At 40.0% G+C, this 24110-nt stretch overlaps 1 protein-coding gene across 2 annotated transcripts in view; it reads left to right on the forward strand.

Moving 5' to 3' along the window:
• The window catches only part of FBLN5 (fibulin 5), a 45394-nt gene that overhangs the window by 12135 nt on the left and 9149 nt on the right, over positions 1–24110 (forward strand). For both annotated transcript variants that reach the window (XM_066321905.1, XM_066321906.1), the window contains exons 5-7: positions 19819–19941; positions 22736–22852; positions 23800–23919. In XM_066321905.1, coding sequence (XP_066178002.1) covers positions 19819–19941; positions 22736–22852; positions 23800–23919 — 360 coding nt within the window. The remainder of the gene's footprint in view (positions 1–19818; positions 19942–22735; positions 22853–23799; positions 23920–24110) is intronic.

The following is a 24110-nucleotide window of genomic DNA, read 5'->3' on the forward strand; positions in this document are numbered from 1 at the left end:
ACAGGTTAAAAGGTACATCTGAAAACACTCAGAGCTCCTTCTTCCCTCAGGAAACCACTGCACCAGCACAGAGGATGGGCTGGGGCTGAGAAAAGGCAAGACTCATCCAGCCACTACAGTAGGGTCCATCAGTAGAGCCATTCCTACAGAAATTTGACCATCAGTAAAGGTATCCTGTCTCATTTACCATGGGCTTAAAGTGAGAGTTAAAATGCTGTTTTTCACTGCAGTTAATCCATTTGTGGTAGAGAAGTCAGCTTGATAGAAGAAGCTGCTGTGTGTATTGATCTGTAGCAAGGTAAACTGAGCCTTCTGTGGCTTGGCTTGTTCCTGCTTTCATTCCTTCCTAAGTGCAGTGTGGGAGTACAGTCTGGTGGTTAAAGCACAGGCAAGTGCTTCATTTATTTGTGAAACTTTTACTACTAACAAAGAAATGAGTAGAATTGAACCAAGAAATATAACATGCAGGCCAATAATGCTGGCATGTTATTAGGCAAATGGGCACTCTGTGCACTGGAATAAAAAATAGCAGGCTCCTGAATATCCAAAGTGTAACAGTAGGAGCAAGCCCATCATTCTGCATGTCAGTGCCTTTCAAGTGCCACTCACTGACTGTATTTATATGTGATGATGTGAAAAGTGAAAACAGAATAAATACACCTACAGTATAGCCACAACTGAACTTGAATGAACTACAGTCATACTGGGTAGGTAGCTGGACAACAACTGGAGACAAAAACACTCAGACCCATGATTACAGTCCCTATTGACTTCGGTGAAGAGCTTAAAGCAGAAGTTCTTGTAGTAAATTTACTCGGCTTAAGTTAAGCTGTCTTAACCATAAGTATCTTATGGTCAGGGAGTCAGGTGCCATATTTTTCTCCTGCTAAAAAATACTGACTACAATAAGGATTTCCTACACTTTGTGATATTCCTTGACATTTCGATGTCTGAATAGACAGGTGGTCAGATCATCATCTTATGATTAAAAATTGTGACCACCAGGAGTGTTTGAATTCAGTTTCAACTTTACCTTGAGCTAAACTAATTCTGTCTGTGGAAGTGTACATCTGCTGTTTAGGAGTGATTGAAAGTTTTCTAGTTTCTTTTTTACTGAGCTGTGAGCCAAGAGGGAAGCACAGTGGTATACTGAGGGAGACAGCTGAATGAGAATGGGTCATGTCACAAGATGTAATGGGTTTGTGTGCAGACAAGGGGCATAAGCACAGAAGGGACAGTGTCCATGTCTTGTTAGATGTGCAGGCTACAGTCCAGACACAGGAAGGTTAAAACTTTTCTAGCCTGTGACCTCTCTATTACATGATGTGTTTCAATTTTTCCCCTTCTTGGAACTGTATGATACTTCAGTATACAAAGTGGCAAGAACCCAGGAATCTCATCTCCCTTGAGATTTGTAGACTATAGAGGGAAAGGGTATTCAAGGAAAAGAAGTTCAACTGATACTCTGGTTTAATGGCCTCAGTTATGTTTGGTCTCTGAATTGGGGGTTATTGGTCACTGGGCTCTGAGCCAAACAATACACAGACTTCAGTTGTCACCCAGAGTTAGTTGGCAGGAGGTTATATCTGACTCAATTCAGAGGAGCAGTAATCGTGCCCAGCCTGCCATATCCTCTGGCATGTGCTGGCCAGGGCAGCAATGGCACTCCTGCCATTAATCTCTGAGTGATTCCTTAGACTCACTGCTAGCAGTGGGTTGATACATGGGGCTTTGTTGCTGCCTTGCCTTATTATGTCTTACTTCCAGGGATTTCAACAGTGCCAAATCAGTTAAAGCCACTATGTACTGATTAGCTCTGTCTGCTCTGGAGTAGATTTCATGAGCTTTCCTTTATGGAATAGCTGTCATGTGAGACAGTCCTACCAACTAGACAATTCCAAGGTTTAGAAGAAAATCAAGTCACTTAACAGTGCTGGAAAATGGACAAGTGTCATTAGTACCCTTCCCCAGTCTGTCAGCTCTTTGGCTTGTTTTTCCTCTCATTTTCCTATGAGTGACACTTTCTCTACCTTCCAGTGGCATAATGTGCAGAGTTCAGGATATCATAGTCTCTCCTCACCTGGAAGGCTGATTCATTTCAGTGCCTGTCAGAGCACCAGCACTCTACTCAGGCCTATGTTAATTTTTGCATATATTTGCATCACTCACAATGCCTAGAGATGGCAGTGTTCTCAATGACTTAAAAGTCACTGTTTTTCTTGGCCTCTCCCTTATATTTTTTGGGTCAGTCCTGTTTCTTTTAATTTGGTTCCAGCCTGAAATTGGCCATGGTTATATGTCACAATATAGATGTTAAGCCAAAATATATAGAAAATATGAATTCTCCTCTTTGCCAGTATAAATCAGCCAAATGGACCATATGTTTTGCCAGACTCTGTAAGAAGTGATAATGTGCTGGCACTGTTCCTTTGTCTTGTCCCTAAAACACCAGACCCATGACAGAGCTGCCACACAGAAAAAGAAGAGCTGCCTGATGTTGTGTGGAGTTTAACATGCTCTGACCCCTTAATCTGCCAGTTCTCTGCCTTCCCATTTTACTGCTTCAATGACATGAGAGAATTTTTCAAATAAAATAAAGCTACTAGAAGATAAATGTGAGTTACCACCTACCCAGTTCAGGGTAGACATTTCAGTATTCTTCCTCTTAGCTGGAATGTTCTGCCTGTTGGGGATGACAAGATGCCCTGAAATCCATCTTCAGTTTTAACACCAGCAAAGCTTCTCTTCTTTCAACTGTAACTCATGATTGCAAGTGCTCTGTGGTGTAAGACCACACTGCAGTGTGAGGAGAAGGATGGTCCGGAGCATAGGCAGTGGTATTAGTGTCAGGGCAGCTGAAATGCAGGCCCAGGTTCCTGAGGCTTGGTTAAGTCCTCTGCTCTCACTGACCTACATCCTCCGTGGGAGTTTAGTATATAAATGCACATTGGTCTGGTCTAGAACCTTTGTCATGGGCTGACAGTACAACCTCAGGCCTCTTTGTTCAATATTACTTTCAGGACTGACTACTTCTCTGAGGAGTCTCAATATCCAAGCAACCATCTGGAAACCTTTGAGGGGTCTAGGTTTTCAGGCTTAGCATTTACTGAAAGTTGGGGTGTGAATGGTGTCTTCTCTTGGGCATCTGGAATTTTGAACATACAAACTCATAAGTCTGTCTGGAAAATTTTCTTGGTTTTTCTGTGTATTTCTTCTACATCAGTAACATGTCACTATAGTGAGAATAAATCTGTTTGTATTCATGAAGCATTCAGATACTGAAAATAAAACAAGTCCTTCAGCTAAACAGGGAGAGTCTAGGAGGAAAGGGAGAGGGTAAAACTCAAGGGCATAAACTTGCAAGGTCTGAAAGAATCCACAATCTACTGCTTGGTCTGAGATTGTGTTGTTTGTTTTGGATTTCCTTTTGGGTTTATTCTACTAAATAATTTTAATGTCTGCTTTTTTAATAATATTTTGAGCTTGCTTTTATTTTCTAATTTTTTCCTTTTTCTTTGTAAAGTGAAATTCTTGTTTTCCATTCAGCCCCCTAAGTAAGTGAAACATTAACTTGTGATTCAGTAAATTGCTGGTTGGATCAAAGGCATTAACTGGTTTTGTGGTACAGCCAACATATCTGTAGGTAGCACTGAATGGGAAGATTGTATAAACAGTAATACACAGAAGTCTAGGAAAGCTACAATTGTGATCAGGAAATTAAGGGACTGGAACCCAGAAGTAGGTGAAAAGATAACCTAACACATGGTCATCTGGTGGAAGGAACATGATCAGTAGAAGGCAGTGATATCAAGAGCAGTGTAGCATTAGGCAGTTTCTGGCAATGTTACTAAGACTTCTCATTCCAGAACAGAGAGCAAATAGTAGTTCAGTATGTTCTGGTGGGAATGGCTCTGACATACTGACATTAGGTGCAAGTACTTCACTTCCAGATAAATGTACATTGTGGAAATCTCAGTATAGACCAGCAGCAAGTTGGGGGCATTATTGAAGCTGACTTTGATTAAAAGAGTAAAATGTATTGTAAAACTTAGGGTAAGATGACAGTAATTGGAACTGTAAATGACAGGAAAGCAGAAGTTTGTATGGTGGGTGGTACAAAAGAATTATTATTGCTGAATAGGGTATAATTTGCTGAAAGGAAGGAAATTTACTTTTAGACTAAGCATAGTAAAGCCCTTTATGGCACTGCAGTGTATCAGGTTATACAAGAACATACTAGGTATGTTGTAGTGGAGGAATAGTACAAAATGTAACAGTAGAATCATTTAAAAGCTGCCTGGAACAATTTTTAGCAAGAAAAAGTCTCACACAAGTTGAGGGTGTTATATGTATTGTCAGGTGTAGCTTGCTGTACTTTTGAGTCCTTTCACATATTTCCAGCTTCCAGTGTGCACAGAGACACAAAAGAAAACAGTAAGCTTTATTTAATTTTGCAGAGAAAAGCTCATAGCATGGGTAAGAGCCTCCACCCATTAAATACCATTTATTGTCACTGTGGCTGAGCAACGCAAAGCTGCGATAGCCTAAATGGGTAGCCTGACATCCCCTTTCTGAAGGAGGAATCCTGGAGCAGTGCAGAGTCTGTTTGCCAGACTGCCACTCCTTAATCCTGGAGCAGGAACCAGGCCAGGGAGAGGAGATGTGATCCGAAAGCCATAGCATGCTGCTAATTTCCTGCTATTGAAAACCCTGTGGGGAATCCCAAACCCGGCAAAGGCTGGAGCAGCCTTGGATCATGCTCCTGTTCTTCAGAGGCAGATTGCAGCAACACTCACTGCCAGCAAATCACTAAGTACTGCATCTGGAGCTTTATTTCAGAAGCAGATTGAAATTATTTTAATTAAAAGCAGAGCTGACTTTGTGATGGAACAGCCCAGAACTGTGCATTGACAGCTATCAGTTGATTTCATGCACTCATCCCAAAAGACTCTAGCATGCCAACTTTAGAAAGAAGGTGCTCTTCCCTGCTATATCAGTGCTGTTTGAAGATACAGTTCTGTAAAACCGGTATTATGTTTTTTCAGGTGGTACATTGCATTTTGGAACAGAATTTGTTCTCATTAACATTTTCAAGAGGTTTAACTAATCATAGATGAAAAGTGGTATGAGAGAACTTTACAGGATTGCACATAAGACTTCAAACACTGCCCATGAATTTAATTGAAAGAAGTAAAAAGTTTATCTCCATGTTCCTCAGGCAATAAGCCCAAATATAGATTTGAGTGCAAGGAACTATGTTGTAGGTGTATCCTACACAGACTAGAGAATACCCCTAAAAGTAATGAGCAGCTCACAATTTACAGTATTTAATGGCCCAGCAGGTCACATGCATTCTGCAGCTGGTAAGTGATGTACATCATCTAAAGATACAAAATACTATCATATTCTACTCCATAAAAACTGTAAGCTGACAGTTTTCTAGAAGCTTGGGACATTAAACGATTTCAGAAATACGTGATCCATCTATGGTTCATTCCCTTTGACCTGGGGAGGGACACGAAATGCTAAACTAAGCACTGTCTGCAGTATCTGATTGGAGATGATTAGAAAGACTATGAATTGCAGAATGCTATTCATGCTAAGAATTTGCTAGGCCAGCTTCTGTCCCGGAGACTGTGCCTTCTAAAATGGAACTGCTCTCTTGTGTGACTCAGTATGACCTGAGACCGTGTGGCAATAAGAAGCTAATAAAAGAAAGTACTATGATAAAGAGAAAAATGTAAATTAACTTTCCACTACAGCAGGCCCACATGATGGAAAATTCACTGAGATGTGCCTTCTAGAGAGTAAAAGCAGGAGTTTGCTCCAGGAATAATCACAGAGATTAATTGTTCCTGCTGGTTGGGAACATTGTCTCTTCTGTTTATTTATTTACTTTACTTTTTTTTAATTACCTAAAGAGAACATGGGATTTTTTTCAGGCCAGGCCACTTGGAAATGAACCATTTGGCTTGAAAATGCTCAGTGTGAACATGTGTCTTTCTGAGCTTTCATGGATAATGTGCGAGCTGGTGGGACTGCCCGGTCTTGTGGCCAGTGTGGTCAGCTTGTAGCACTAGTCAGGAATTTCTGAGTTCTAGTATAAGGAAGGTAGGCTTACCTTGAAGATCTGGAAGCAAATATGGGCAGGTCTTATGTATGAGTGGTGCAGTCTGGTTCTGTGTTTGTTCAGCATCCAATGAAATAGTTCACTGACCTCAACAGTTACTGCTAAATTAAGCAGAGATACACATTTTAAGTATTTTCTCTTAACTACCTCCAGGGGAGAATTCAAAACACTGTCAACTTCTGTTGCCTTCATAGGCACCCAATTCTCCTAATCATTCTGATTTCCTGGTATAAAAAAGACCTGGGCACACTGAAGGACAGGCAGCAAAGGACCACTGTGGTGGTTAGAGCATGGCAGCACGTCATACAAGGAGAGGTTGAGAGAACTGGATTTCACCTGCCTTAAGAACATGAGGCTCATGAGGGAATTGTACTGCTTGCTGCCTTCCACTGTCTAATGTGAGTGTGTAAAGAAGATGAAGCCAGATCTTTCTCATAGGTGCATGTGGACAGGAATGGGCAGAAGTTGCAGCATGAGAAATTCTTATTAGGAGAAATGTTATCACAGTGAAGGTGATCAAACACTGTACCAGAGGTTCAAAAACTTTGTCGCTAAAGGTTGTACCCTTTGAGAAGTTCAAATCTCAACTAGAAAAGGCCCTGAGCAGCCTGACTGAATTGTCTCTGCTTTGAGTGGAGGCTGAGACCAGATGACTTACAGAAGTCAACTTCAACACGCCTTGTGCCATGGCTCTGAAACGGCAGTGCCTGAAGTGCAGTAGCCTGTGTCTGACACAGGTTCTAGCCCTTAATATATTGAAAGCTCCCATAGAATGGAAGTGATATTCTCTTTGTCACATAGACTATGAGTTTTAGCACTGATTTTTAAAGTGCTGTAAGATCTTTGAATGGAATTGGGTGCCTTTACATTTGCTTTGGAGGCTCTGTAGAGCTGACCAGTTAAGCGTGACTCAAAACTCACCATACAACCCCAGGGGCTGTAGTGAGAATTTGAAAACCTTTTTAAGAAGGGAGACCTTCAGATCTCTGCCCATGGCAGCAACTCCTGCCAACTGCTCCAGCAGCTGTCATGATTGACTGAAGAGAGTGTTATGCTTGGCACTTAGGGCATCAGGGACCTTATCAGGGGAGAAAATTGTTTTCCATATTTCATTTGAGTTTCAAATCCATCCATGTGTCAGGATGCTTTATAACAATCTCAAAAGCGCCACAAATCCAAGGTAATTCTTGTATAAATGTTAGGACCTTTTGGGCTCTTTTATAAGCAAAGAGTGGGTAGTGGAAGAAAGCCAGTGGAGAAGAAAAATCTCTGCAAATACTGGCTTCCAGACTCAGACAGCTGTGTCCTCATTACTCTTAATAGCAAAGAGCTATGAATGTTGGGCAACATTCCCCTCTGAGTGTATACATAGCAAGCCATCTATTTATTTATTTCAGTGGTGGTGATCACTGGAAAATGCCTATAAGCCCTGCTCAAATAACTGGCTTTAACTCAGATTTGGCATTCACTGCTTTATAATGCTTGAACCACATTTTCTTGCAGTGTTCCAAAAATTGCAGCCAGCCAACTGAGTTGCAAACTGTCCTGGATAAATGAAAACTGTGTGGATATGGGAGGTTTACTTTGTTCCAATTAGTGTGTGATGTAGATGTCTACTGGCAATTTTCCTGCTCTCCTTACTCACAGTTCATGGCTCCTTGGAAAAAGAGGTGTTTCATCTCAGAGGGCTTTTTCACTGTCTCTTTCTCTCTCAGTAACCCCTTTCAGTTACCTGTAGGGCCTAAATTAAGACAGAAAATTTCTAGATTTGTGATATTCTGATATAACAAGATCTCAAAGGAGATGTGCTGAGCCTTTAAAGACAGAAAGTTATGTTTTGTTTAGTCCCAAGAACTGCCAGTTTTGAGCAGGACCATGACAGATGGTAGCAAAACTCCCAAGCAGGACAAGATGTGAGGCTGAAACTGCATCAAAGAAAATTTCTAATAGTTACCTAACATTTGCAGGAGTTCCCCACCTGTCAACCAACAAATTCATTGAGATAAGGGCAGATCTTCTTCCTCTGTATTGATCATGGCAAAGAACAGAAGTCTTGATCTGGATGGTCTTGACTCGAGTTTTCTCTCCATGAAATTGAACATTCATTTCACTGAAAAACTGAGGAAAAAAAATCCTACATTTCTGGTAATTGTTTCTGCTTCACTATATGAACATCCAGACAGACATTTTGTATGGCAGGCTCTTTTCCCTGGTTTTAATGGCTAGATTGAGGGAGTAAGGTGTTAGCCTCTTGGAGAAAGTCGAAGTGACCATTATATAAGTGTTTGACTCATGCAGTTTCAAGTGACATGGGGCAATCTACAGCCATGCACCCTCCAGCTGATGCCTCATTGCATACCCAAGTCAAGCAGTTTTGCATCCAGCCCTTTAGTGAAGGAGATGCTGGTGATTATTGCTGAAGCTTTTGTGAGAAATCAGCAAGTGATAAATCTCAGACAAGGGATGTCTATCATGATATCCCATGATAAAGATCCCTTGTTGTCTTTTTTTCATATATATTGAAGACTTCAAGTTATCCTGTGAGAGTGACTACAGCATTCATACTGAATTATCTCTATGGGTATGTACATGTTGCTCACCTAGAATCTCACTTGTATTTTCAGTTGTTTGCACAACATGCTTCATGTTGCACATCCAAAGTGGCTGCATTTTAACGGAAGAAGCAGCCCTTCCAATAAAAGTTTCTATTATAACCTGCAGGTGGATATTTGTATCCCTTTGTTTTCACTGTGGCTTTAATTTCTGGATCCGTTTGGATCAATTTCTTCTGCCGTATTAAAAGTCGGACTGTTCTCTTCTTTACTAGTTATTGTGGTTTATTCACAGTCCCAGACCCTTCTAGCCTGCCAAAACACTTGGAAAAGGAGCTCTTAATGACTCAGTTAAAATGTACGGTCAAGAAGTTCACTTATTAGAGGAAATGTAAACTGACCACCAATTGGCTAAACCATCTGGCTGGACTATTTGTGCTTGAGATTTCTCAAAGCTCCCCAGGGAGCAAAAGTGGGAATAGCAGTTCTCTGCTTTTAGTTCTCTCATGTTCTGTACTCTAACAGGAAAGTCTTTGAAAAAAATTGTTGGAGGAGAAGCCAATAGCATTAGACCAACATGTTTAAAAGCTTTATAAATAATGCTTTAAATGCCTATATTGTTGATATATTCTTTCTTTCTGGGTCTTTTTTGACTAACCCAGAACATTGCAGAGAAAATATACAATTCAGCCATAGAAAATTCACTTCTTCACTATTAATGGTTCTACTCTTCTGTAAAATTTTATAAGCCTTCTCTAGAGATTCTTGCATGAGACTGTATCATATCATGCAACAAACTGATGATTGTAAGGAACTTTTTTCTTATTTCTGAGTGTGCATTTCTTGGCTCTGGCTGCACTTTTTTTGTTTCCATTGCCACAGAAAGTGCTACTTAGGTAACCTCCCAGCAGCTGAGGTTATTCTCAGTAAAAGCTCACTGGCTCCTATTTTACCACCCTACCAGCAGATCACAGAGTATCATGTGGTCATCCAAAATAGGTAACTTTGAGAAACCACAATAATACTTCATTTATTCAGCTGAAAAAATATTTCCTGAAATGAAGATAAGACCATCTTGAGCAAAAACTTCTTTGTACCTCTTAATTCAGCAGGTTCAGTGTCATCAGTGGAAAGATAATGTGTCTACCTCACTACAGCAGGGTACTTGGGTCACTCTTGTTCTGCTATACTGCAAGTATTTGGCATAAAATAAGTGCAGCAGGGAAATAGCTGAGATTCCTAAATCACATGCACTGATCATGCATTTCATAAGATGTGCAGAACCTGCAGCAGGAAATCGTGAATCAAGAGAATACAGTTATGCTCCAGTCCATGGTGTTTCCATCTTTAAGCAAAGCTCTTGGTTGAAATCAGTAGCTTGTGTTATTTTTGATCCCAGAGTCAGCATACTGACTGCATTTGTGCAAAACTCTCCTGGGGCACCAGGAACAGTCCACACAAGTGGCTGTGATCTTGTACCAACAGGCAGTCCTGGGAATTGGTGAGAGTGAGGATTTGTGGTCATGCAGGTGATGCAAAGTGTATGAACCTCACACATGTCTGTTCTGAGCAGAGAGGGGAGAGGCTGCTGGCCCTTTAGTCTCCTTGCTATGCACTTCTTTTCATGGCTGTCCTGTAAACCTCAGCTACAAAATCAGGACTAGAACTGTGTTCAAAGAGCAAAGTCCTTCACAGTTTAGCTGTTGTTTATCATCTTTGAGTAATGTGAAAAGTGCACTCGCTAAGGAAAAGCTCAGATAGCTGGCAGGAGACCTAGAACCTGTGACACATGTTGAGCAATTTTCATACCAGGCAGAGGGAGCAGAATTACAGATTCATGCCTCACACTTATTCAGTATCCATTTCCAGACTGACCCTCTGTGTGAAAAAAACCACTTTAATCCTTGTTTAGCCATCAGACAATAACCTAATGCATATGGGATGCAGATATAAAATTAATTCAGCAATCAATGGCCAGTCCTCAGACAGTGAAATATGCAATTAAACAGGTGTTTAGGGAGTTGATCTTGGATTGTGTCCAAGCTCAGCAGGGTCAGTTGTCCTTGGAAAAAACACTGACCCCACACAGCAGCAGTTTGAATTTGGCTTCAGTCTGCATGTTAGGAATGTGGCATTGTTATTTCTTCCCTTTTCTTATCAAATGTAATTATCTTGAGAAAAAAAAAAAAGTTTTGAGAAAACATGTGATTTCACTGAGTAAAAATCTACTACTGAGGAAATTATTTTTCAGTGTCCAAATAAGGAGTGGGGGAGAAGTCTGGGGAAAGTGCTCTGTTCCAAGTAATCTTGGAACTGATACCCATGTTACTGAGCTCGGATGTTTAGTCCTGGCCTGCAATTATGCCTATAAAAACCAGACATCCAATCTTTGTATTATTTTAAAATGGAGCCCTGAGGGTTATAAATGACTGAATGAGCTTTAGTGTTTGAGCAGACAGAGATTCTGGAATGAACTGTCAGATTCAAGCCTCTCTTCCAGAACGTTGCATCTTAAGAGCCGGGTTAGCTCCTGGGGTTGTGACAGTAAAACAGTGGGACTGAAACAGAGACAGAATAAAATATAGACATAGGGCCCCAAAATCACCCACACCTCCTTGTGAAAGGGGAAGAAGACTTTCCATGGCAAACATTTTCAAGTCTGCAAGACCTGTGCTCTCACAACTGTCAAATTAATCTTCAATATTACTGTGCTGAACCCCATGGTGCTAGTGGCTCTCAAATAATCATGATGGCAAAACCCCACTTTTGTCAATGGCTGATCAAAAGGAGGAAACAGCCATAGCTACTACTGCGACCCACAGAAATTTGTAGCATGATTATCAGAATTCATTACTTAAGAAAGGAAGTCTTGCATGCTAAATACGTTCCAAAGAGAACAAAATGTAACAGTCCATCTGCGAAACGGCACACATTGCCAGAAGCATATTGTCTTGGAAATCTGCTGTCCACATTGGCTTCCCCTTTCATCACAGAGTCCAAGCAAAGTTTCACTTCTAATTGTCATAGTCTCCAAGAGTGTGGGTCTAGCTCAGAGATGATAAGCCCACATCCTTCCATGACAGTGCTGTTATTCCGTTGTCAGCCAGCTGGGAAAGGAGGTGCTGTGGTGGGAGTGGAACAGTCACAGTGCCCTGAGCACAGACCATGCCTGTGGAGGGATAAGTCACAGATCCCACCACTTTCAACACTGGCGGATGGACCAAAGGACAATATTCTCCCTTGTTCCTGTTGGGGCACGTCCAAATCATCTCCTTGGGATGGAACTTCCTTAGTAAACTTTCCACTCTGTGCATTTACTCCATCATGTGGTATTTAACCACATGCCCATAAGTACCAAGATTTTTTTTTTTCCCTTTAAAAGTAGCTTTTTGTCAAGAAAATATTTTTCTGCCTGAAGGGCTCTGAAAAGTCTCTGAACTGATGAGCTGATCTTAAGGACTTTGTTTCCTTCTATATTCTTTAATGCATTAAGTCCTGATTATGCACAATCCTTCTTTTTTTCTGAGCAGAAGAAAGGCAGTGTCTTTGCTTACAGTTTTTAACCACACCTTCCAGAGGGCAGGTGCTCCCAGTTCCTAAAAACCTCTGCTCCTTCTCCTGTTGTCTGCTGGCTTCTTCCCATGGCTATCCACCAAAAGTTATTTAGATTGCTGAAAAATTTACTACTTCCTGCGTGACCACATCCTCTAACATGTAGTTCAGTTCTCTTGAGGCTCTTTGATTCAATAAATTGTCTGTGGTACTAGCTTGGATTCTCCCTCTCTTACTTCGTTCATCCTTCGTAAAGAAACAATCACTCTGTGTGTACTGAAAGGAAGGTTGTTGGCATGCCCAGCATATTTAGGCTGGTGACTTATTATCTAGCACAAAAATGTTAATAACATTTTCTATGTTTTCCACATATTTCTGAAGTCACTAAAAGCATTAGAGGTACAATTTCTTTCACTAAAAATCAGTTTTATTGATTAAGGAACAAATAAAAAATAAAAAAATGCATATGCTCACATTTAAGTATTTGCAATGGAAAAATCATTTGGAAGAACTTTGCAAATTCCTATCCCCATTTTCAGTACTTTTATTGGCTCAGTTAGATTTCCTAATGGCCTAGGAAATGGAAAATGAGGTAAGGCAAACAGAAAATCTCAGGTATGATGGTTTTGGATATAGATAAAAATAACTAAACATTGAAAGGTGTTAAATTACTCGGTGAATATTTTAAGACACCATTTTGACCACATAATCTGTGTTTTTGGTGACCTAGGACACAGAACCTTACCCATCAAATGGTGTTTTGAAGACAGTTTTTTGCTACAGCTTGTTTGACAGAATAAATACTGTTGAGGTATAAGGCCCCAAAATACAGGAACAATCTTTAACATCCAAGTTTTTTCAGATGTAATTTCACAGCAATACTCACAGCCCTGTCTGTAAGGGTAAGAAAAGGTGTGAAAGCCAGATAATTCTTTTCATTTGCCACTGAATACATCAATAATTCTCTTTCTGCTTCAGTAACTACTGGAAGCTTTGAGGTTTCATGCACCCTCTACCATGTGCTTTATTATGTTTTTCAGATGCTTAATCAGAAGCACTAAAGCATGTGTCTTATTTTTGTTTTGAATTTGTCTTCTAAACACTGAATTATATCTCATTTTCTTTTGCTTTAGCTTTAGTGACCATCTCCAGATAAGAATATAGTTTCCATGAAGATGCTTACAATCATAGGCAAATATATCTTAAACCTTTTCTTAAATATTAGATTACTAAATGGAGCATTACCTTGCTCTAAGACAAATTTTTGTGGCTTGGAATAACTCTTTGGAATCTCTTGGTATCTCTTTGTAATATCAGTTTTTGAAGTGTTGACACCAGAAATGTATTTCAGTAATTATTGCACTAATGCAATGTACAGTAGTAAAACCAATTTCCTGTGTCTACTCAGTGTTCTCATGGTTATGCTTGTCTTTTCACCAACACGATGTCAGGATAAGTTCATGTTCAAGTGATTATCTGTTATTTGTTCTACCTACATTTTTTGCTCTTGATATATGACTTCACATTTGTCTGTCTTGAAAAGCACTTTCAAATGTGCCCACCATACCTAGCAAAATACTTTCATATAAGACTTTATTTGACATTTCAGATCTTCACTCCACCAGCTTGTGATCCTTTGCATTTTATCACAAATGTGGAAAAGAGTGGGCCAAGACCAGATCCTCAGAATTCTACACTTATGATTCTCTCTTGAGATTATTGAACTTCTAGTCTTAGTCTCTTTGGTTTGAGAAGTACAGGATATGTCTGGTCTCAATTCAATGGATTAGAGTGTTGGGGTTTTTTTTATGCTGTGATTTCTGGCAATATTATTGATACAAATAAGAGTGGTCTCAGTCCTGCATTCTTGGTAGACATGAGGCAGTACCAAAAAAAGATCTCCTGATAAGAATTAGCCTTGCTGGTGAGATGTGGTATTGTGCTGCAGTTTCATATCTAGGTTTCCTGTCTATATTAATATAGGTTTCCTTTCTATATTAATATGTTGCCCCATTTTTTGTGTATGCATGGCTTTTAAATTATTTGTTTGTTTTTTTTTTTAATTTATGAGACATGAATTAAAAATTTTATTCATTGTCCTGTGATGTGGCTAAATTCTAAAGAATCCACTAATATCCATTAATATTAGCTTTTACAGATAATAAAACACAAAGCCAGTAATTTGCATGCTAAACACAATTAGTTCATGTATTTATTTTGACATTGTAAATTATTTCTATCCAGTCACCAGGCATCCTGCCATCCATTAAAAATACAATCTGTACCAATAAAAACAAAGCATCAGCACATCACATCCAACAAAAGGCAGGCAGGCAGCCAGAAACATAAAAAAAACTTTCTCCACCCTTGCAATCCCCAAATGAAATCTCATTGCCCCAGCCACCTCACCTCCTGTCAAAGTGTCAAGTAAAGAAAACATCACACCCCAGAGCTGCTAAACCAAACCACCACAGCCATAATTTTTTAAGGCAAACACACTGATCTAAGAGAGAAGGATGTGGTTAATTTTGGAGTGTTCAGGCTTCCACTCTTGCAACACATTTCCTTAGAAAACAATATGGAGATGCCATCTACCTATTCTCTCATTCTGTCAGTAACCCAGAGATCTTTAAAACTCATGGCTTGGAGCCATGAGGCTCTGCTCACTGTAGGTGGTATTTCTTAGGAGGCAGAGAGCAGTGGTCTGCATGGGCCATGTGGCTGCTCTCAGTATTCATCTCGGAAGTAACAAAGTGAATCATCCTCACTCCAAGTCAGATTTTAATTTGTCTGGAATCCTGCCTTTGGAATTAGCTGTGGGAGAAGTAATGTGAATACAGCGACTGGAAAGATGGGTAAGAGAAGTGAATACAACAACTGGAAGGATGGGTGAGAGGATATAGATGACCACTAATTTAATAGGACACCGCAGGATAATCAAGAGCTGAAACAACTAGAGACAGCTTTGGCCAAGCATCCTTGGCAGAAGTTTTGAACAGTGACCCATCTATCCTGCCTTGGTTCTATAGTGTGCTTACAAAGTGCTGAACAACTGCTCTCTCTAAGGAGTAACCCAGAGTCACTAGTCATTTGGGAAAATCTGAATTTGTTCAAAATTATTAGGTATGACAACCTTTAACATCCTCACTTTTTCATATGTCATTTCACAGCAACACTGGCAGTTCTGTGTGCAAGGGTAAGAAGAGCTGTGAAAGCCAGATAACTCTTTTAATTTTCCATGGACTACATCAATAATTCTCTTCCTGTTCTAGTAACTACTGGAATCTTTGAGGTTCCATGCAACATTAGAGTAAACCAGCAACATTCTGAGTATCACAGAATTTAGCTGAAAGAAACTTTGATGCTTCCGAGGTCCTCTAGCAGAGCATAATGCTTTCAGAATGATGGTTATTATTTCATTTTAGATCTCACTAGCCAATGAGTCTGCATAAAATTTCTGAAAAAGTGGTATCTTGAGATATCCATAAAATAGGGGCAGGTTATACATGAGAGACTACAAGACAGAAAGGTCTATGACCTGCTCCTGTTTCTGTTTTGTCAAATAGTCAAAAGCTTGTCCTTTATTTCCTTAATCTTGAATTTCCTTATTAAAATCCAGGTGCACTGGTATTTATCACCAAGTGGGATATTGCAGGGTTTTATAGTCCAGTTTGATTTGCATTAGGATTGGAAGACATCAAATAAAAATAGACTCACTGTGAACAGGTTTTGTACATAAGAGGATAAGCCCTGTCCTGATGAGTTTTAGGTGCTAAACAATGAGGGAGACTGGACTGTGGCAGAGATAATGGATCTTTATAGCTTTTGTAATCCCTGTTTTTCAAATAGGAAGCAGGGTGATGGAAGATGAAAAGCAAGGAAGAGTTCTTCTGTTCATTCTCAGCCCATGAGCTACAGTGCGGTCAGTGTATCTGTGCTGGCTCCTTGTCCTGCACAGTAACCACCAGATACTTTGGTCTATTTTCACTGAGGACAGATCTAATTTGTATTTCCTTCTCAGTTCACCTCATGGCAATTCTTCTTTGTTGGCACATACTGAGTCATCTAGCCAAAATCACACGATTTAATAATAAGGTAAGGTATCCCTTAACAGTAGCTATTATTAAAGACTAGACTTGTTGTTTGGATGCAGGTAGATTTTCTAGAGATCTTGATGATGAAAGATACTAAAAGCAGGTTTGGTATATCCTTAGATTATCAGTGATGGGTGACACCATATGATGCCTTCATGGCACTGATGCTGAGATCATAAAATACCACAATTTTTTAACATCTTGACTGGAGGACAGTGGGGTTTCTAGGGTTCCTTGCTAGCATACTCCCTTTAATAACTCTTCTGCTCTCCAGCTAATTAGACTTTGGGGTTCAGATGATAACTCATCGCAGTATTTCTGTCCATGGTGAAGACTGGGGCACAAGTTGTGCTGCATCAGACACACTCTTCCAAACTTCAGAAAAATGTACCTCAGGGATTTCTTAGCCACATGTGCTATCCTTGCATTGAGTAGGCCTTATAGTTTTTTATTCTCTGAATTTGTCTTATCTGTTTTGAACCTACAAAATTATTGAAAATCTATTGTCATGTACAATTAGCATCACAGTTTTGCCTGAGTATTGTGTATGACCCATCACAGAGGCAGAGGTAGTACAAATAGGCTTTGAAGTCCCAGAGCATGAAGACATCTAAGATTTATGCTAAATGGAACAGAAATAAGCTGTGCAACCAGACAAAGAAATTATTCATGCTTTATTGATGGATTGTCATGTTCCACTTGCAACCTCTTGCAATTTTCCATTCAAACAAAAATGCCCTGGAAGTGTTTTGATATAACTCCTATGTCTATCCATTATAGGCAATCTCTTGAAGTCCTATGGCTAATTTTATCCCCAGTGGAAATAATCTGGGATTGTTTGGGTTTTTTTTCATTTCCTTGCCAAGTGTCTAGTTTTGATTTTATCAACCACATCTGCTCTTACTGTATGCTGCACAGTGTAAATAGGCTGGGCAAGACACCCTATGTCTCCCAGGTCTGATATGCTTCAGGAAGATACCTAATATCTGGCCAATAGTTTTTTCAGTGCACAAATATCTGCTGTTACTTAGTGAGCCCATATAATATGGATAATCTGGGGCAGACAGCCTGGGATTATACCACCTGTTTCAACTATGAAGGCTGCTTGCCAAAAATAATTTATTTGATTGTACTGGCTGGGTCAGTCAGAGTTTAATGGCACCTCATGGTAAGGGGCAATCTTAGAGAATGTCAGACATGAAATACAGAACTGGGTGTGTGCACTCAGGCCCAACCAAAAAGATTTGCTGCTACCAGTAAAGCTGTTTATATCTGTCAGTTGCATAAAACTTCTCTAGTGAAGCCACCAAGGTACTATTCAGTGCAAAATGTGAGGAGTAAAGGTGTTCTTCATAGACAACCTCAGGTTTTTCTGTCAGAAAGTCCACAGGAGGCCTCCATTGTAAAAACCGTTGCATTCAAATGGAAATGTGCTTCCAATACCACCACAAAAGGTGAAGACTGGGAGTAAGCAAAAAAATCTGCTTGTTATAAAGCAAATGTAAGTGGATCAATGTCTTACTTCTCTGGACTGGAGCTCAAGTAATTGCTACAAGGATGACTTGGGAACAAAACCAATCCCATAGCCACCTGTTGCTTTAAGTGAAGGACATTGTACCTCTGCAAAAAAAAAATGCACGACAGAGGAGTGGAGGGTCTGCTGTCTTCAGCCTTGCTACCATATGTGGTGAGACCATGACCCTCATTTTGTTTTCCCTTTGCTTCACCTATTAATATTACTGGAAGCTGGGAAATGGAAAATTAAAATCTTTTTAAGCTTAGTGTGGAGTAGAAAAAGCAGATTTGGCCAGATCCCAAGGTACCACTCCTAAAACAATAAGCAAGCATGACAAATAAAAAGCTTTTTCATTTAGAAAACATTAGTGTCATTGTTATTAAATTTATGGTTAGATAAAATCTCTGTTCCGATACAACAATTATGTGTGATATGCTATGAAGGATCCAGATTTTTTTCAGCCCAATCACAGAAGAATATGCTCAACTGAATAACATATTTATGTACCTATATAGTCTAGACTTGTTATCTTACTCTTTTCCTACTTCCCTCCCCCCCTCCCATTTTGCCAGCCTTCATCTGGCCAATAAATACATGGGAACTGATTTCTGACAGAGTTAATTACCTCTAATTGTGCCCCTCTTGTTATCTTACCAGCTTTGACTCCCCATAAATTGCTCCACTACAGATGTTGGCAAGATAAGAACTCTAGACTCTCTCCATAAGTATAATATGTATGTATTTATTTATATATCTGACCATGTTAGATATGATGCTGCGGTAGACTGGATCAGTTGTTTCATGACTGCTGGGATTGTACAGTGACTGGCTGTGCTTGCTGCCTTGGGGCAGATACAGAGATGTCATTCTGCTGCCTGCTCCAGCCCAGGGCCTTGGTGAGATACTTCCAGTCATGACCTAACAAAGTCTGGGTTAATAAGAATCAGAGGAGGATCAAGGGAGTAGCATTGCTAGGATGACATAGTGCTTCAGCAAAGGCCAGTGCACAGTATGGAATAAAAAATAGTTTAAGAATCAATAAATAAAACATTGAAATTTAGGTTGGCTGGAAAAATGACACAATTTATCTTTTGGCATTTCTATTTCTGACATCTAGAGGCAAACCTGACGCCTGAAAAATCAGGGAAGATATTGAGCAAGTGATTCAAAATGAACTTCTGACTCTGAAAGGCATTTTTAATCAGTTACGTTCCAGGGTCCTGGCTTATATAAATGTAGGAATGCTATTTACCTCTTCTGGGAAAAAAAAAAAAAAAAAAAAAAAAAAAAAAAAAAAAAAAAAAAAAAAAAAAAAAAGAAGGGGAAAAAAAAAGCCCACAACAAAAACACCCTAAGGGGTTGTAATAAAAACCCAAATACATTAAACCAAATAAAGATGAGGGAGGAAAAATAAAATAAAATAGTATTATTGTCAGGAAATTGATTTCAGGGAAGTATACATTTTTTGGCCAGGTAAATATTGAGTTTTTGGTTGAACTTTCTGTCTGAAAAATTACAGTGAGATGGTCTGCATTGGTGGAGGTAAGAAGTAAATTTTTTTATGTCTCTGAGTTGCGTTTGTACATTTCTCAAACTCCCTTCATCTCTTACTTTTCAGTGGGGTTGCACTTTCAGCAGTCTCTCCATAGGACTGAACACTGCCCTGTATCATGGAAATTCCAGCTCAGTGACATAGCAAATGTGGAAGTAACAAAAGGTTTGAGATAATGAGAGACTTTCCTTGAGGAGAAAAACTGAAACACTGGGTCACCGGTAAAACTGAGAGATTTGATCCTCAGTTCTCACTGCTCTCAGACATTTATTATTGTGAATTTTCCTTCAGGTTATGGCCATTCTCTCTACTCTTCCAAACTCTGATTCCTTGCACAGAGGCAGTGTACACACTGTACAATATAAATTTTTTTGTTGTTGTTGCTATTTCTAACATTTTCCTTCTGTGTTTCTTTGTTGCAGATGTGGATGAATGTGCTTCAGATTCTCATCAGTGTAACCCCACTCAGATCTGCATAAATACTGAGGGGGGCTATACCTGCTCCTGCACTGAAGGCTACTGGCTGTTAGAAGGCCAGTGTTTAGGTAAAATCTTCATGTGATATAGTGTCTGAGTATCTGTGTATGTGCACCTGCTACTCCCTGAAATAATATGACTAAGCACTTTTGTCAAGTGCACAGCTGAACCTTCAGCTGTGTGGAAACTGTCTTTTGTCTCTGTAAGTGCCAATGAGATATTTGGCAAAGAGAGTCCCTCATGGACCAAAAATGTAGATGTAAATGCCTTATGACTAGCATCATAATATTGTAATAACTGGGCTTTTCATATTCCCAGTCTGAAGGATTCCCTTTCATGTAAGATCAATTGCAAGCATGTGTGCATAAAGATTTTTGCCCAAAGAGACCTGTGCTTTCCTTACTGTGACAGTGTGGACCTGAAGGGATCTGTATTTGATACCAAGAAATGGGACTCACAGTAAATCCTTAGTCAACCAATTCTTTTGTTTCGGGATGAGAAAAAATTACCTCTGAACTGGGAGCCACTTCACAATCTTCCATGCAGTTTTATTCAATTTTAGTATTTTCCTTGCAGCAATGTCCTGTTCATCCTTTTAGCTTAGTGCTGTTGAAAAAACATTGCTCAACAAACATCACGGGAAAACAAACCTTCCATCTCTCCTCCAGGCCTTTCCCCTTACTTGACATGCTCATGGAATGATGATGTAGACTTTAATTTTAGGTACACAGCTAGGACCTAGGATTCAGCATATATTTTTTAAGAAAATGCGCCCATTATTAGCCTGAGGTGCAGGCTGTTTGGTGCCACCTCTGTGAGCAGCACCATCCCATCACACCTCAACTAGTAGGAGAATGGGCTTTCCTTGCCCATTCATCCCTGGAGCATCTCCAGTTATTTTCCAGCTTTCTCCTCCCAAGTAGCAATTCCATGAAGGACTCATTCATGGCTGCTTTCCTAACTACTGCAAACAGCTGCTGTGTAATTCCCCTGGCACACACCAGGCTGAGCCCTGTCCAGGCTGGGGTTTGTGCAGCCATAGCCACTTCATGGAGTCACTGCCTTGTAGTTCCCCTCAGATAAGAAGTCTCCAAGGTCTCTGCTCCTTAATCTATGATAAATCAACTTCTCTTGGGAAAAAAAAAAAAACTTGTGCTGGGGAATGTACAGGCGTATGTGATAGGCTGGGGATGAGGGAGGGAAGGAAAGCAGATTCTGCTCTGTGTCACCTGTTCTGTTACCCATTTACTTCTCCCAGTTACAGGCCAAATTAAAGGGTTGTGTGCAGCATTCAGGATTTGAACATAGATCTAAAATAGATCTCTCATAGATCTCTTCTGCTTGATGGTTATAGCAGAGAACTGAAATGGCTGCATTGATGATTTGAGTATCTGCTTATGCTATTTAAAATAGGGAATAATGTCCCAGTATTGGCCTACTTAAGTAATCATGGAGTGGGTTATAGCAAGGAATGCAAAAAACGAAAAGCAAATTGTGTTTAGAGCTGCTATATTTTCCCCTGAATTTCAAAGAAGTCTCAGTTTTCCATACTTTATACTGGCTTTGGAGAAGTGATTTTTGCTGCCATAAAGCAGTAAAGGAATATTTACTGTAACCAGAGAGCCAAGTTGGGGTTTAGAGACAGATTTTTTGTTTCACGGTTAGTAGCACAGTGGAATACAGTGGAATTACCAATTACTGATAGTAATTTGTTGTTACAAAAACCTACACTTCTATCTGTCACAATTATCATGTAAAGTTTGCATGGAGGAGCCAGTGCAGCAGCACCCACAGGACTCACCCACAAGAGGCAGCCCTGTTGAAGTCCCTATCCTCAAAGTGTAGCACTCTTGAGATAACAGTCCTGCAGAAGACAAAACATGTACTTAATGTAATGCATTGTGTCAGTGCAATGAGGTATTAATTTACTTAAAACCTGTGTTATTTTTGCAGGACTTGGTGAAGCCTGCTGCTGAGGTACTCACCAACACTGACCTGGCCTTTAGATTATCTTATTGTATCTTATTGACTGCATATAATATTTTCTATTGCATAAATTTAGCTTCAAAGCTTTAAAGCAGACATTTAAAAAAATCTCCAAAAGCCAGTTGATACCAAAGGAAATGTTAAGGCTTTGAAAGGACAACTGTTCCAGCTATTTCATTTTAGTTTTTTAGTTCTGAAGCAAAAAATATTCCAGCACTTATCATCTTACATATTTTAGAGCTTTTTCTTGTGCTCATAGCACTCAGTTGCATGCATTGCTAATGCTGCAATTCAGCCCAAACTGCTATTTTGGCATTAAATTAACTGTTTCTACAGTCTGTAATTTGTCAGTTAAAAATTCATATAAAAAGAGAATGTGACTATTTGGAAAGAAAATCTTTCAAAAATATCCTCACTAAAAAAAGAAGCCTGTAATAACAAACACTGCTGTTCCAGTGAGCAGCTTTGGTATATGTGGAGGCAATGAAGTTTTCTATTTTGATTCTGCCAAAATTTTGCTGCAATGTTGGCTGTGGTTGTACTGGCAGCCTGTGTGAGCTGTCAGGTATCCTTTGAGGGAGCTGCTTAAAGGAACAAACTGGGCTGTCTGATTTAAACTGCAGATTACAGCAATCAATTCATGAGAGGCACTGGTAGATGTCAGATGTGGATAAAACCACATTACCACATTCTGCTGGGGAGAGGTATATTTTAACTGCAACTCCACGTCTGAATGCCTGCAAGTTTGGCTGTTACATCCACGACCAGTGTGCTGGGTTATTTCTGTGTTATCAGTACTGTTGGCTCAGTGTGCTTGCTGCTGTTTATCTCCTGTGAAAATGCAGACCACTCTACTTTCCATCCTTCCCCCCACAGACATAGATGAATGTCGCTATGGCTACTGCCAGCAGCTGTGTGCCAACGTGCCCGGCTCCTACTCCTGCACGTGCAACCCAGGCTTCACCCTGAATGACGACGGGAGATCGTGCCAAGGTACATCCATGGTAAACCATGGCTGAAGTCTTTGCTCCCCTCTCAGCCACACCCTCAACACTTGTCTGGTTTTTAGAGCACAAGTGACCTTCCCAGCATTGCTTTTGAAAATGTCCACAGATTGGTCAGACAGATACTTCTGTAGTTTCACAGTACCTCAGAGGGGTTCAGGTGCAAAATGACCGGTGTATCAGTAGAAATATGCACAGAGGCTCAAACCTCAATTCACTCGATTCAGTGGAATTACCAAGTGTTCAGGCACTGCGATTATTATTAAAATCTGAGGTTGTGTGACCCAGCCGAGATGGGAAACCTTTGTCAGATCAGTAAATCAGAGTGTCCCAAGATCCAGACTGGAGTACTAAGCATTAGACCACCTTCTGCCATGATGTGCTATCTCAAAGTCAACACAACTTCTTCACAGTCTCCCTAGCAAAGCAGCGAGCATCTTCCCACATGCTGCAGGAGAAGGTCTGTACTAATGATGCCCAGAAGTTGTTAATGTCCTGCAAGGTAAAAAATACTGCTTTTGCCTTTGCTTGAGGTTTCCATAAGGACCCCTCATCATTGCATCATCTTTCTCAAGAAAATACTGCTGCACTTTTTCTCAGGTTTGTTATGACAATATTGGTTCAATGGTTTTCAAATTGCAGGATAAGGACAGTAGCAGTTACATTTGTAACAAAAATTTCATCCCCATCTTCCATTTTATGTTTTTTTATTGAAGACATTCCCAAAATGCTTCACTTCCACACATGTTGTATTTCCAAAATCCTATTCCCAGGCATCAGCCTGAATCCAAATAAACAACACTGACTTGGTTATATTTTTTCAGGACAGATTGTTCTGACTGTACAGCTAATCTCTTTGAAATGTTCTGCCGTAAAACAAATGAAAATGGACTTTGGGGAGAAGTCACTGATGAATTTGGCATTGGTTTCCCATAGATGTGAATGAATGTACAAGTGAAAACCCTTGCACTCAGACCTGTGTCAACACCTACGGCTCTTTTCTCTGCCGCTGTGAACCTGGCTATGAACTGGAAGCTGATGGAGTTAACTGCAGTGGTAACTGTCTTATTTACTGGTTTTGTTTTTTTAATTCTGTTACATTTACTTTTTCAAAGGTATGGTTTTAGATATACTTTTTAAAAAGTTTTTTGCCTTGGTCCATGGTAGCATCAGGATAGCTGCAACTCATATGATCTTCTTTCCAGCTAAAGCACTCAGCAAATACCCAGAAAAGCTCAGTGGGGAAG

Source organism: Sylvia atricapilla, chromosome 6, assembly GCF_009819655.1.
Source record: "Sylvia atricapilla isolate bSylAtr1 chromosome 6, bSylAtr1.pri, whole genome shotgun sequence".
NCBI lineage: Eukaryota > Metazoa > Chordata > Aves > Passeriformes > Sylviidae > Sylvia > Sylvia atricapilla.